Source organism: Larimichthys crocea, chromosome XII (genome assembly GCF_000972845.2).
Source record: "Larimichthys crocea isolate SSNF chromosome XII, L_crocea_2.0, whole genome shotgun sequence".
Lineage (NCBI taxonomy): Eukaryota > Metazoa > Chordata > Actinopteri > Sciaenidae > Larimichthys > Larimichthys crocea.
In genome coordinates, this window is record NC_040022.1 from 29,806,495 (window position 1) to 29,820,738 (window position 14,244).

The window sequence follows — 14,244 nt, forward strand, 5'->3', positions numbered from 1 at the left end:
AAGAATGTTGAATCAGCTATCAGTAGATCCTGTTTACAGTGTTTGTCATTGGATTAGTTTGATACTAAAATATGTGACTTCACGGCAAGTTCTGGAGTTATAAGGAGCGTCTTTGTCCTTGTTTCTAAACAGATTTATGGACATTTATTCGTGATGGACATCAGTTTATATAATATCCTCTGAGAGTGTATATCTCACTGAATCTAAAAATATGTTTATCATGTTTCTGTGCCCAGATTTTACTGAGTTATGATGCTTAGAAGAGGGAGTTTAATTTTTTCGATTTTTAATTTCCGTATGTTTTTATCTACTTAGTTTTTTGTGTCCAGGGGTTGTTGGTTACGAACAGTTTCTGTCTTTGCTCTTTCCTCTTACCAATACTTAAGAATCAGCTTCGTCCTGATGCATCTAGAGGAAGGAGATGTTTTTTAAAGAGGACTCAGGATAAACATCGATATAGAATTGTGAGTCGTCTGCATAGAAGTGAATACTGCGCTTTCAGAGAATGATCCCGAGAAGTAAAATATAAAAACTGAACAGTAGTGAACCAAGTATGGAGCCTTGTGGAACTCCATCTGGATTTAAGTCTTTTTTAATCAAATATCTAAACATCTTCTTTTTAGCTGTTATAACCTGACAGATATTGAATTTTTACATACTATATATACTGATATAGATATGTACGATTTGCTTGTCTAACATAAACACATAACCTAAAATAACAATCATTATACTGATCCTTTTTTTATTTTAATCGTGACAAAGATACATATTAAGTGACACATTTGACAGTCCACTCGTATGATTGAGTCTACAAGGAACGGTTGAAGACATCGAACAGATGAAGTGATAGTCGTGTCAGGCGTGACAGATTGGTGCTGTCGGGTGCAGGAATACGAGTAAAAGGTCATTAACACTGTGAGTTTGTCACCTCTGTGTTATCCCTGCAGTCTGTTCTCCCAACAGGTGCTTCCACAGTCGGTGCACCATTCACCTCCTCCCTCCTGTTTTGGTGCAGGAGGCAGGTAACCTTAAGCGAGGAGGTACAGAGCAGCAATGACACCACCAGGCAGACTGGCTCAGCTCCAGCTGCGCTTTGATTACAGACGAAGGGAAAGACAACGAGGCGAGGCGGTCTCCTCATCCCCTCCTCACTCGGGAGCCAAACGGGGGGTTGGCGCTCCTCGAGGCCCTCTGGGGAGCAGCCTTGGCACCATTACCCTGACGAGGAGCGCCAAGGCTGCTGGGAGCTGCAGGGAACATAAGATGCTCCTAATTAGTGCTGGTTGTGACTTCTTTCATCTCCAGGCCCTTTGATATGACAGCAGCGTGAGAGCACATATGAGTACATGGTTATGCTCAGTGGTTCAGAAAAAGGAGTCGAGCATGGAGCTGAACATGCTGCATGTCAGACAGGAGACGCGCAAACAGATGTTATGACAGGCTCATTATTGTTGGACGTAATAAGATTTAATCACCTGTGTTGATTTTGATCATTAGAAAAAGACACTGGAGTATTTTCTTCCAAACAGAGGTAGCACGAATCGTCACAAACTTTCCAGAAAAAGACGAAACATTGAGACTTTTCTTGCTTGTTTCTTTCTTTAGGATACGATGGACTTTAATGATCCCACACCGGGGAAATTCACTTGTCATAACAAGGTGGATGAGACTTGTGGTGGAAAACTTTTGGTTGTGAGTTATACTACACGCGTTTCAGGATTGTTTTTATACAAGAAAACAGTCAAAGGTTTGTGTATATGTACACGGATATTCAAGACAGGGTAAGCAGGGTAAACAACCTCCGCGGCTGTGAAGCTGCAGAAGTGAGTCAGTCTTCATAAGTCCCCATGTTAAAATGAACAAGAATCTCTATCGACTGTGTGTTCATCAGTGAGCAGGTTGTTTTTCTGTAGCACTTTCTCCTTCGCCGTGTGTTTTATTGACCTTGTCAGAGGGTTGCTGAGTGGACCGGTGATGGACAGCCACTTGGCTCCGTTGGGCTCAGCTGACTCTTCATTTTTTATCTGCTCGTTGTACTTTTATGCTCGGCACATTCTGTTTGTGTCCACAGACATTTTCACCCGCAACTGTCACCGCAAGACAATATGATCATCTTCAGTGACTTCAGTGAGTGTAATCCCACTGTGGTGAATATGTTCAGCTGTACTCGAGTATTTGTTCTGATTACATTACTTATGATCAAAAACGAGTCGACAGCTTTACTAACAGCCAAACATCAAGCAGGTATTTTATTTCACCAAGCTCTCACCAACCACTAAAAGTCAGTCCTACATTTACTCTTGTCCGGCGACTTCTTGCTCAGCTCCTGTTCTGGCACGACACCGGCTCCACTCCCCAGGGCCTGTAAACCTCCTCTTCTTCTTCTTCTTCTTCTTCTTCCCTGTGGTCCAAAACGGCTGTGGTACAAACACTAACACTCCTGGTGTTCTGAGCTAACAGCAGCTAACAAACTGAGCTAACATGAGCTAACAGCAGCTGACAAATTGAGTTAACATGAGCTAACAACAGCTAACAAACTCAGCTAACATGGGCTAACAGCAGCTAACAAACTGAGCTAACAGCAGCTAACAGACTGAGCTAACATGAGCTAACAGCAGTTAACAAACTGAGCTAACATGAGCTAACAAACTGAGCTGACAGCAGCTAACAAACTGAGTTAACAGCAGCTAACAAACTGAGCTAACATGAGCTAACAGCAGCTAACAGACTGAGCTAACATGAGCTAACAGTAGCTAACAGACTGAGCTAACATGAGCTAACAACAGATAACAAACTGAGCTAACATGAGCTAACAGACTGAGCTAACATGAGCTAACAGCAGCTAACAGACTGAGCTAACATGAGCTAACAGAAGCTAACAAACTGAGCTAACATGAGCTAACAGCAGCTAACAAACTGAGCTAACATGAGCTAACAGCAGCTAACAGACTGAGCTAACATGAGCTAACAGCAGCTAACAGACTGAGCTAACATGAGCTAACAGCAGCTAACAGACTGAGCTAACATGAGCTAACAGCAGCTACAGCTGTCAGCAGTTTACTTCACTGTCCATCATAAACTCTGTAAATCACAGAGAGTTGAGGCGGAGCAGCCGGAGGACATCAGAGGGAAAACCAGAAAACATTTCCTCCATAAAATATGATCCAGTTTCACCAGAATCAGTGAAATAGTTGGTGCTGTGTGACTTAGTGCCGTAAAGCGTTACGTACTTCTCAAAGTTACATAGTGTGAGAACAGACGTACGAATGACGGAGACACCGTTCAGCTGATCACAGGTCAGAGTGGATCAGCAGGATTTAAAATATTTTAGTCTATAAGAGAAAAAGAAGAACGAGCTGCTTCCACTGAAATAAATCACACTCGTCCTGTCACTACACGTTTCTTCCTGGTCGAACATATTCTGTGTTTTTGTTTGCTTTCATTGTTTTCACACGCTTTCCTGGAGTTTGGTGTACACATTTCCCCGTCACGCACACTCACACTGTAGACGGGAGCTGTCTCCGAGGCGGCCGCAGATGGACTGGATGCACAGGATGTGGCTAGCATCCTGTCTCATTCAACACTTTCTCATCCCCCCCGTTAGTGAGAGATGGTACAAATTCTGCTGCGCCATCAGGCCCGCGAAGTCTCTCCAGTCATTCTTAGAGTTTGGCTGCCGTGGGTGATGAGCGATGGGCACGGCGTTGACGAGCGTTGCCTGGAGGAGTAAGGTGAGACAGATTTGCTGAGAATGGAAGCCGGCCGAGTGGAAACACACATCGGATCAGAATTAGACAGTCATTAAAGCGGGAGGGTCGTTAATCAGCTCGACAAATAGCGATACGGTTCAGTCCTCGGATCCAATTCGACGTGTTTGCACTTTGGTTAATTTCCTCTACCTGCTTCATCCTCGTCTGAGCTCGCCATACGCCAGCATGCATCACGTGACAGGTGAGAATATACTGACTTACCCATGTTCACCCATGACTGACTGAAGAGAGAGAGCACGCAACCTCGACTTGAGCTGATCGTGTTAGGTCGAATTCAGTTCGGTCGTGGCGGTCTGCTGACGCTACGAAACATCCATCCATCTTCTTCTGCTTGGAAAACTGCTGCATCACCTGATTTGTTTTGAATCGGGTCGCAGAATGACGACGTTTTGTAACATGATAAATTTGGGTTAAAATCATTGACAGCCTGGTTGCTCAATCAAAGCGTCCACGCTCTTAATCCTGCATAACTTTAAGCCTTAATATAACCTGAACAGGTGAGTTGTATATAAATTCACCCTCAGTACAGTTGTCATGAACGGGGAAATTAGCTACAGAGACCAAAACTGTTTTTTGTACCAGGCTGTAAACATGTTTATTTCTGCTGTGAAGTTGGACATTTGGACATGGGGACTTATGGAGACTGACTCACTTCTGGAGCCAGCCTCAAGTGGACGTAAAAGGAGCTGCAGCTTTGGCACAAAAATATAAATTCAAAGACCAGGAAATTTGGTGCAGGCATTCATTTTCTGCTCAGGTGTAATAATACGTGTCATGCTTCCGTGATCTAGCGCCATCCTCAGGTTTAAATCCTCCCCTCCGTCTCTCCGGTCCTGCTCTGTCGTGAGATGACTGTGTGTTTAGTGCAATTAGCAAATGTTAACATAACTCCACAGATCCGTGAGCATGGCTGAGCCCGTGTTTCATCTCTTGCCTCTTGTCGTGTCGTAAAGGAGCGCTGTGATCTTCTGAAAACGTCAACACGATACAAAGGTTGTGTAACGCTTCATTTGTCCTGCACACAAAGCGTTTCTGGTGAGAACAGTTGATGTTCGTGTGCAGTCGGAGTGCTCTGTTTACAGAAATGCAGACACGGGTGGATACCGGGTCACGTAGTGAACCTTGTTTTCCTTCCTGCTCCTCCCGTTCTGCAGGAACATCCGTCTCCAGACCAGCCCTCTGCTCCACAACCATGAACTCCTCGCCCCATGGCTCCCACGCCTCCATCGACATCCTGGAGGAGCTCCAGCTGATTGCCGCGCAGAACCTGGAGAAACTGGACATCAACAAATACTATGAGGTCGTCTGCGAACTGGGGAAGGGCACCTATGGGAAGGTGGACCTGGTCATCCACAAAATCAGAGGTAACCACTGAGGGTCTTAGATGTTTCTGCCTGAATTCATTCAACTAGTAGAAAATCTGTCACTTTAAAAGCCCAAACATCGAACGACACAGAGCTGCAGATCGTCCGTCGCTGAGATGAATTCTGACCTTTTCCAGCTTGTGAAGTGTGAAGCTGAAGGTTGTAAGAAACCACATGTTTCATCTCCTGCTGCTGACTCACTGTCAACGGTGTGGTTTTAATCATCCGCGATGTTTCTCAGTAAGTGAATGTCTTGTTAACGATGGAGATAAACGGGCTGGAGGTGAATCATTTCTGACCTTTGAATCATGATTGTGCACAAATGCATTTTAAACGGTTGAGTCAATTCCTGAACGGGGAGCAGAGCCTCTGTCGACGCTTCAGGATGTCTCCATGGTGTTACTTTAGTTTTTTAATATCGTGTCTGCCAAACAAAGCCGATAGTCGAGCAGCATCCTGACGCGACAGTAACATTTTATTGAAATACATAATATATATTTAAAAAGCAATAATTTAATTTAAACATCAGAACCAGCTCTGCTTTGAGAAAGTCGAACCTGATTCTCAGGTTTTTCTTTGCATTTAGTCAAATATAAGTGCAGAGGAGTGTCAGCGTGGATGTGGAGGGATATATTCACAGAATATTCACCTGAAAAAATTCATCACCTTAATGTCTCCTTTATGTTAGGAAGGATGGGGAGAGGTGAGGGGGCTGCAATCAGCAGTTAGACTCGATTACAGGAAAGTCCTGCTTTAAAAATGTAGTTAAAAAAAAAACTCAATTATAAATAAACACAAAGACAAAGAGACACGAAATACTTGAAGACAAAATGACTGAAAAAACAACCACGAAGAAACAAAACCTGAATACAAACACGTCAGTCTTGTCTTTAACGATTAGTTGATTAATCATCTGTTTAGTTGAGAAGATTTGCTTCCATAATAAACTCTTTGACGAGTATTTCCACTCTGTCGTGTTTCTACTTCCACCACTGACATTTACAGTGACCCCCTGTGCACATTAATATCTTTAAATTAGTTTTATTTACAGAATGCTGTTGGGTTGAATAGAAACTGAGAGTCTCTCAGCGTGGCCGATATATCGATGGCGTGCGTCCGCCTCTTAAACATCCACGGCGGCGTTGTGCCAGTCAGATGTTCCTAAATGTTGCTACCTGCTGTCCCATAGTTTAAAATCCTACATACAGATATATGTGCAGCCTGTTTCACAATAATAAATCACCGTGACCCTGAGCTGAGCTCGGTCAGGTTTTCAAACCTTTAGTTTGCACAGTACGTGGGTGTAGTTTGCTGATTTTTGACTTTTATATAAGTTGAAGCTGCGTTTTTTTACTGTTATTCTATATTTTTATATATTGTCTGTGTTTTATTTGGTGCACTGTAGATATGATTCTTATTATCTTTAAGTAATTCAGGGATTGTCTGTACATAAATAAAACAAACAGGAGCTAATTCTAACATACAACAAGAACACACAAGCGTTTAATTCAAAGCCGAGAACTCGACTCACTGAATCCATCGTTATATTATGACATGACACATCCTAAAGCATTATGGGAACGGTAGCATGATAAACAATAACAAAAAAAAATACAGAGGACTCGTTTGAGGGGAAGCTCCTCGTCGTGGCGTGGCGTTAAATCCTCCTCTTGACCTTTCCTGAAGCGTCCGTAAAACAGCACGAAGCACTTCGCGGCGCTGACCCGGTGCTATTGGAGAAGTGTCGCCTCTCATCTTCGCTGACACCGACAGTCGGCGGCAGACGTGGCAGCTCTCCAGGTTGCCGTCCGCGGGGGTAATTTCTCTCCCCTCGCTGCTCCCTCTTGTTTCCCTCCGGACGACTTAATTAGTTTTTGTGCATCTTTCACGTTGTATCAAATGAAATAACTTATCAGTGCAGACTGACATCCTGGTCACTCTGTGGGAACATAACGAGTCAGTGAGATTTTAATTATTCATCAAATTTTGATTTCAATTAAGTTGCGAGCACACAATGAGGCGGCCGTGAAATAAAACCCCCCAAACACTTTATAAAGAACAAGAAGCCGAGGAATGAGATTAGAGTTACGTAACACGTCTCATTTTTATTTCAGGCACAAAGATGGCTCTGAAGTTTCTGAGGAAGAAGACCACCAAGCTGAAGAGCTTCCTGAAGGAGTACAGCATCTCCCTCTACCTGTCGCCCTGCCCGTTCATCATCAACATGTACGGCATCGCCTTCGAGACCGACGACTACTACATCTTCGCCCAGGAGTACGCTCTGGCAGGAGATCTGTTCGACATCATCCCTCCACAGGTGAGACCTAAAGGCATCGTAGCATAATCCATAGGATTATCTCTTAATCCCTCCGACATTTGAAGATATTTTTAGAGCGCACGATGCATACATGCTGCGGATTACAAACTGGCATCCAGTGCTGTTTTATTTTGTGCATGACATTTAACTGTCGACTGTGAGCCAAAACACAAAAATCCACTGGACTTTTATTGTGAAATGTCAAATCAAAATAAAAGCCCAGAGAGGTGGGGATGTGTAGTAGTACGAAAAGACACAAAACAATTACAAAGAGACAAAACGATTGAAAGTGTCCTCATTGTCTCTCTCGTGTTCAGGTGGGACTTCCTGAGACGATCGCCAAGCGCTGCGTCCACCAGGTGGCGATCGCCCTGGACTACCTGCACTGTAAGAAGCTGGTCCACAGAGACATCAAACCGGAGAACGTCCTCATCTTTGACAAAGAGTGCCGCAAAGTCAAGCTGTCAGACTTTGGCATGACGCGGCGCGCCGGCTCTCCGGTGAAGCGCGTGAGCGGCACGATCCCGTACACGGCGCCCGAGCTGTGCGACACCACGCGGCACGAGGGCTTCTGCGTGGACTACAGCACGGACGTGTGGGCGTTCGGCGTGCTGCTGTTCTGCATGCTGACGGGAAACTTCCCCTGGGAGAAGGCGATGCCTAACGACGCCTTCTACGAAGAGTTTGTGCGCTGGCAGCGACGCCGGACGGGCACGGTGCCGTCGCAGTGGCGCCGCTTCACCGACGAAGCTCTACGCATGTTTCGTAGGCTCCTCTCCATCGAGCAGGAGCGCCGCTGCTCCGTCAAAGAAGTCTTCAGCTACTTCAACCAGTGCTGGATGTTGGACACGGAGAACGGAAACGGCGGCGGCGGGGGCTTAGCGAGCAGTGCGCCTCCTCTGGACATCAGCTCGTCCTCGTCCGAAGAGGACGTTTTAGTGGACAGACTGAAGCAGCAGAGCCTCTCGCCTGCTTGCGTGGTGGCGAAAGGAAGCATCATGATGGACACCCACTACTCCTCCATGTCCGCCAACAGCTCGCCGTCGTCCACCGGCAGCTACGAGCGCGTCAACAGAGAAAACAACGAAAGGGGACGCATCCTGGTGGCGACACCCATCGAGATCTGCGTGTAGACGGCGGCCGACGCTGCGTTACGATCTGCCCGCTCGCGCACGTGAGGCTGCCGCGAGCTGAAGAGGAAGATTTCTCCGAGTTTGAGAAGGAAAGCGTGACGACTTGGTGCTTGGCGTCAGGAAACTCTCGACAAACGTTGTAGCTTCACTGCGGATTCGCTCATTTCTGATGAAGATGAACTCTGAGGAAATGACCTGCGAGGCGATCACACGCCTCCTGGACGCGGTTTAAACTGAACCTGTAAAAAAAACAAAAAACATAATCCACAAGCAATATGTTCAAATGTTTGAATAATCCAGTCACTGCAAAAATAATCTGTTAACACGAAGATCGACGAGATGATCCGTGACTGCCGGTACTGTTGTGTGTTTATCGTCGTTTCATGTTTGGTAGATCCGTAAAGTGTTTTTTTGTTTGTTTTTTTTTGTATATTTTTTAAAAAGTTGGAGTTAAATTATTTATTTAAGTCAGATACAAATATTTATGATTTGTTTTATGACCTGAAGAATCAATTAACATAAATTTGAGGTGATTTCTCTTCAAAGACTCGTTATAATGTCGCCGTTAACGTAGATAGACTGTTCCTCTTGCTTTTCCATGTTCGCCTGTGATGCCTAAACCCACGTTGTACAGTAGCAAACGGCTGAAAACGAACGTCACGCTCAGCAGAAAGTGTTAATTTGTGAATGTTCTCACTCTTCCAGCCAGTCCTCACATTAAACTGCAGCACACCGGGACCACAACTGAACTCTGCTGCAGCCTTTAACGGTTGAGATCGATCGCGTACGAACGTCTGTGGGAGAGAATAATCCTCGTTTTTTCTGCATGGTTAAAATTGAGCAACATAATTACTGTGATATTTTTTTCTGACCAAACATTTAAGATGCCGGTTCGTTCAACATTTGAGGATTTCTACCCGCGCTCTCGACTTTTTAATTCCATTTTTTTGTTGTTTTTTTTTGCTCTTCAATTCTTTCGAAGTTAAACCCTGAAAATGTGAGACGTGATGGACGAATGTAGAAAACACAAATCTTTTGGATTTGGGGATTAAAGACGTTTCGGTAAATCGCTCTTGTTTGTGTTTTTCAGAAGTATTTGCATGAAGTGAAATTACTGTGGTGAAAATTTGTTGAAATAAACACCCGAAGAATTAAAAGTGGCTCCAGTTTTTTATTTTAAATCGAGCGCTTCTTTGCGTGCTCACGCTCTCTTTTTCGGTCTGTTCACCTCCGTTATGTCCCACGGAAGCAAGTTACATTGCCCAGCTCCTGTTCTGGCACAACACTCCAATGTAAGTTAGCATAGTCCCGCTCCCTGGGTCTGTAAACCTCGTCTTTTTCTTCCCGGTGGTCCAAACATCGGGAAGCTCTGAAGCTCTCCTCTGCTTCCTCGCTGGTGGTGAATGTGTAAACATGGAGAAACACTGAGATCAGTGAGTGCAGCGCTCGGCTGTAATTGCTATGCTGAACATGCAGCGTCGCTTCATGATTCGCTCTCCTCAGCTCAGCTGCACTCGTCTGTCTGAGTCTGTTTTCATGGGCCGACGCTGCAGAGATGAATTTCATCTGCTGCATGAGAAACAAATGTTTTAACCTCACTGGGGCTGATCCTCTGTTGATGTATGGATATTTATTTTATCTGTAACACTACATCAGATTCAGGATCTATGTGGGAGTGTTATGTAATTCAGCTTCCAGCGAGGTTTGGGAGGCTGCTCGTTACAGACTCAGTGTTTTACATCTTATTGGGGAGTAATTAAGCAGCCGGCGAACAGTGAAGCTCGATCTGATGCACGTCTTCATTAGAGTCTTGACTTGAAATCAAACTGAATGAGAAGTCACACTTCAAAGTGTCTTTATTACTGAGAGAAAGGTTTGACGATGACGGCGTCCCCCTGGATAAACCGCTGTCGAGTTTAAACATTAAAAAATATTTCATCATCAAAGTACAGCAAGTCTAACGAAGAAGACAGTGATGTGGAGCTGAGGTGGAGCTGAAGGAAGCCTGGTTGGTCAAACAAGTCACCTGTAACCACACCCACCTGTCAATCAAAGCGTCCACGCTCTTAATCCTGCATAACTTTAAGCCTTAATATAATGTGAACAGGTGAGTTGTATATAAATTCACCCTCAGTACAGTTGTCATGAACGGGGAAATTAGCTACAGAGACCAAAACTGTTTTTTGTACCAGGCTGTAAACATGTTTATTTCTGCTGTGAAGTTTTGGACATGGGGACTTATGGAGACTGACTCACTTCTGGAGCCAGCCTCAAGTGGACGACAAGAGGAACTGCAGCTTTCACCGCAGAGGTTGCTGCTCGTTAAAGACGGACAAGTTTTTGATTAATTAATGTAAAAATAGTGGCTGTTGTTAGCACGTTAGCTTGTGCCCATGCACAGCCTCACAGATCGGCTTAATCAGGACGTGTGAGTCGGAGTGACTCAGCAGATTACATGAATATTAATCCACTGTCTGATCCCAGTTTTCATTAATTTCCTTATCAGCACAGATAAATAAATAAATAAATGTTGATTTTATTATCGCAGAATCAGTACAAGCTCAACGCTGCATTAAAAACACACCGTCTGCCCACGCCGCCATGGCAACAGTATGCTGGTTAATCCAGCAGGTGAGTCTATTCTGAGTTCATCAAGGTGTTTCAAACACGCGGCAGGCCGATAACGACGTGACGACGAGGAGCTGTAAAACGTTTCCGCGGATAGACTCTGCGGTCGCTGTGACGTACGTGTCGGAGCCGTCGGAGCGAGGTTGTGACTCAAAAAGCAGAGCGGAGAGTGTGAACGTGTGTCTGAAAATACTCTGATGTTTATTGTTCAGCATTAGTAATGCAGCAGCAGCACACTGCCCACATGTGACAAATTACTTTAAAGTCACAAACATGAGCCCTGATCACATCCAAGACTGAGAAATTAAACACTTTAATCACGTTAAAGTCCCTGTGAAGATGTTTTTTGATCACATTTCATGTGTCGTACTTCACTTATACTCCGGTATCTGGACCAGCAATGACAAAAAAAGTCATTTTTAGGTATTTTTCATGGTAGTTTCCTGATGGACAGGTAGTTTTAGTTACCCAACTGCTAATTAACTGCTGCTTTTTTTAAAAAAACAGACTCGAGTGCCAATGTTAGCTTGCTAACATATAATAATAATAATATAATAACAATAAAATGTCAACAGGCTGAGGTTTAGTACGGAAGCCCTAAAAGGCCATACATACATACATTTTATTCCACCCGTTTTCCCGTGATAACGGGATAATTAATTCGAACGATAGTCTAGTGTATTAAATGGCAAATGCATGTAGTCCATGATACGGAGCGAGCAAACATATTACGCCACTGTAAAATCCCTTTGATTCATAATTTCTGACAAAGGTTTGTACACTTGATCTCAGGACTGGAGTGAGGATTAGCCAAAGTGTATCAACCTTTGTCAGAAATTATAGATCAAACTGATTTTACAGTAGAGTAAATATTGCACATAATGCCCTTTTTCAATTAAAAATAATGAACTTTGAGGCTGAATTGCTCAAAAATGATTCAGTAAATATGCTTGATACTGAGTGAGTGAACAGTCAGGATGGTTTGCTCTACATGCATTTGCCATACATTCTGTAATACGGGCACACTTGATTTAATACACTAGACTATCGTTTTGTTGTCTCGAGATCTCGAATTAATTATCTCGTTATTACGGGAAAGCAAAGGGAAATTATCTCGGTATCACGGGAAAAGGGAGGAAATTATCTCGTTATCACGGGAAAACAGAGGGAAATTATTTCGTTATCACGGGAAAACGGAGGGAAATAACGGAGGAAAATTATCTCGTTATCACGGGAAAACGGAGGGAAATTATCTCGTTATCACGGGAAAACGGAGGGAAATTATCTCGGTATCACGGGAAAACAGGGAAATTATCTCGTTATCACGGGAAAACGGAGGAAATTATCTCGTTATCACGGGAAAATAGAGGGAAATTATCTCGTTATCGCGGGAAAACAGAGGAAAATTATCTCATTATCACGGGAAAACGGTAATAAAATGTATGTATGTATGGCCTTTTAGGGCTTCTGTAGTTTAGCACGTGCACCACAAACATGCTAACGTGCTAACGTCGGCTATTTTTCATTGGATTCAGGGTACAGCTGAGGCTGATGGGAATGTCGCAGGTGATATAAACGTCAGATTTGATGACGCTGAATTTAAAATTTCATGGCTCAACAAAGTTATTATGATTTAGTCTGTGGGAATCCAGAAATAAATAAATAAAAAACGCTTGCTTACGTTAGCATTCATTCACTACAGTGTTTACGCCTGCAGCTGCAGACGAAGCCTCGGCTCTCACATTGTTTTTATTTCTCTTTTATTGCCTTTTTTATTATTCTCCTCCTTCTCATCGTCTTTCTGTCTCTTCCCTCGCTCGCTCAGACTTCAGGCTCATCTCTGATTTTTTGACTCTTCTCACCAGCTCGGGACAAAACACTGAATCTGACACGTGTAAAATATTTTTCCACTCTGAGTTTTGTTGCGTAATAGAGAGAGCGAACATGCAGAGTCTGGGGGACGTTCAGGGTTGTAGATCAGACTCTCGTTCGTGTTTGTCACATCGTGATTTAAAGCCTCGTGGCTGTGCCAGCAGTTATTCGAGACTCGAGCTTTCTGATGTTTTAACACCCAAACAGACCCGACGTTTCCTAAATTAACTCTTCATGCCTCACAGGCCGTGATTGTTCAGTCCACGTCCGTCTTTACATACTTAGTTTAATTTGAGTGATAGGAAAGGTCGGGAATGACCACAATGGTTGTCAAACGGGGCCTACACAGGAAGTAGTTTCAGAGTGTAATCCCAGGCTGCTCAGCTCCTGTTCTGACACGACACTGGCTCTGCTCCCCATCAACATTCCTCCCCGTGCCTGTTAACCTCTCCTTCTTCTTCCTGGTGGTGGCGCTCTGAGCTCACAGTCCAGCTAACAAACTGAGCTAACAGCAGCTACAGTTAATATCTTTAATCATATTTTATTTTGGTGTTTGCCGTTACAGTTCGTGTCCTTCTGCTGACTTTCTCCGGTCTCATCTCATACACCTGGATCGCCTCCATCTTAAGTCTTGAAGACAATTTTTCACATCACTGATTTTTCCAATGAAAATACAAACCCACGTCTGACGCTGAGTTTGTGGTTTGTTCCAGCGTGACACTGCACGAAAAAACAAACACCGTGATCGCTCAAACCTTCTTCAGGTGTTTCTGGTGATTTGCCAAAACTCTGCCACACTTTGTTCCTCGCAGCGAGAACATTTTATTCCTGTGTGGGAGCAAAAAACAAACATGGATCCTGGTTTTATATATAACAGCTTTTCAAAATAAAATACAGACAGGTCAGGTTTTATTGACTTTTATTAAATAACATGAATTATCTTTTTTTTTTATTCCTCAAATAATAAAAATCGCAGGCATGAAAACTAAACTCATTTTACTTAAAACCCAAGTAACGCTTTAAAGGACCAGTGTGCAGGATTTCAGAGGCGTCTAACTGAATACCCCTCACCTCAACCCTGTGTAGTGTGTAGGAGAAAGTAGTTTGTCCATCCTGGGCTACCGTAGAAACACGGCGGCTGTAGTCTGTAGATATAA

General features: G+C 43.9%; 1 protein-coding gene across 2 annotated transcripts in view; it reads left to right on the plus strand.

The window, feature by feature from the left end:
- unm_sa1261 (un-named sa1261) overlaps positions 1–9,024 on the plus strand; it is a 17,980-nt gene extending 8,956 nt beyond the window's left edge. Inside the window, exons 1-4 of one of the 2 annotated variants that reach the window (XM_027285473.1) lie at positions 3,328–3,954; positions 4,928–5,137; positions 7,252–7,454; positions 7,772–9,024. In XM_027285473.1, the coding sequence (XP_027141274.1) occupies positions 3,939–3,954; positions 4,928–5,137; positions 7,252–7,454; positions 7,772–8,587 (1,245 nt within the window). In that variant the 5' untranslated portion in view covers positions 3,328–3,938 and the 3' untranslated portion in view covers positions 8,588–9,024. Of the gene's footprint in view, positions 1–3,327; positions 3,955–4,927; positions 5,138–7,251; positions 7,455–7,771 lie in introns of those variants that run through there. The other variant, XM_010749548.3, reaches the window with a different exon arrangement.
- Positions 9,025–14,244: the final 5,220 nt, after the last annotated feature.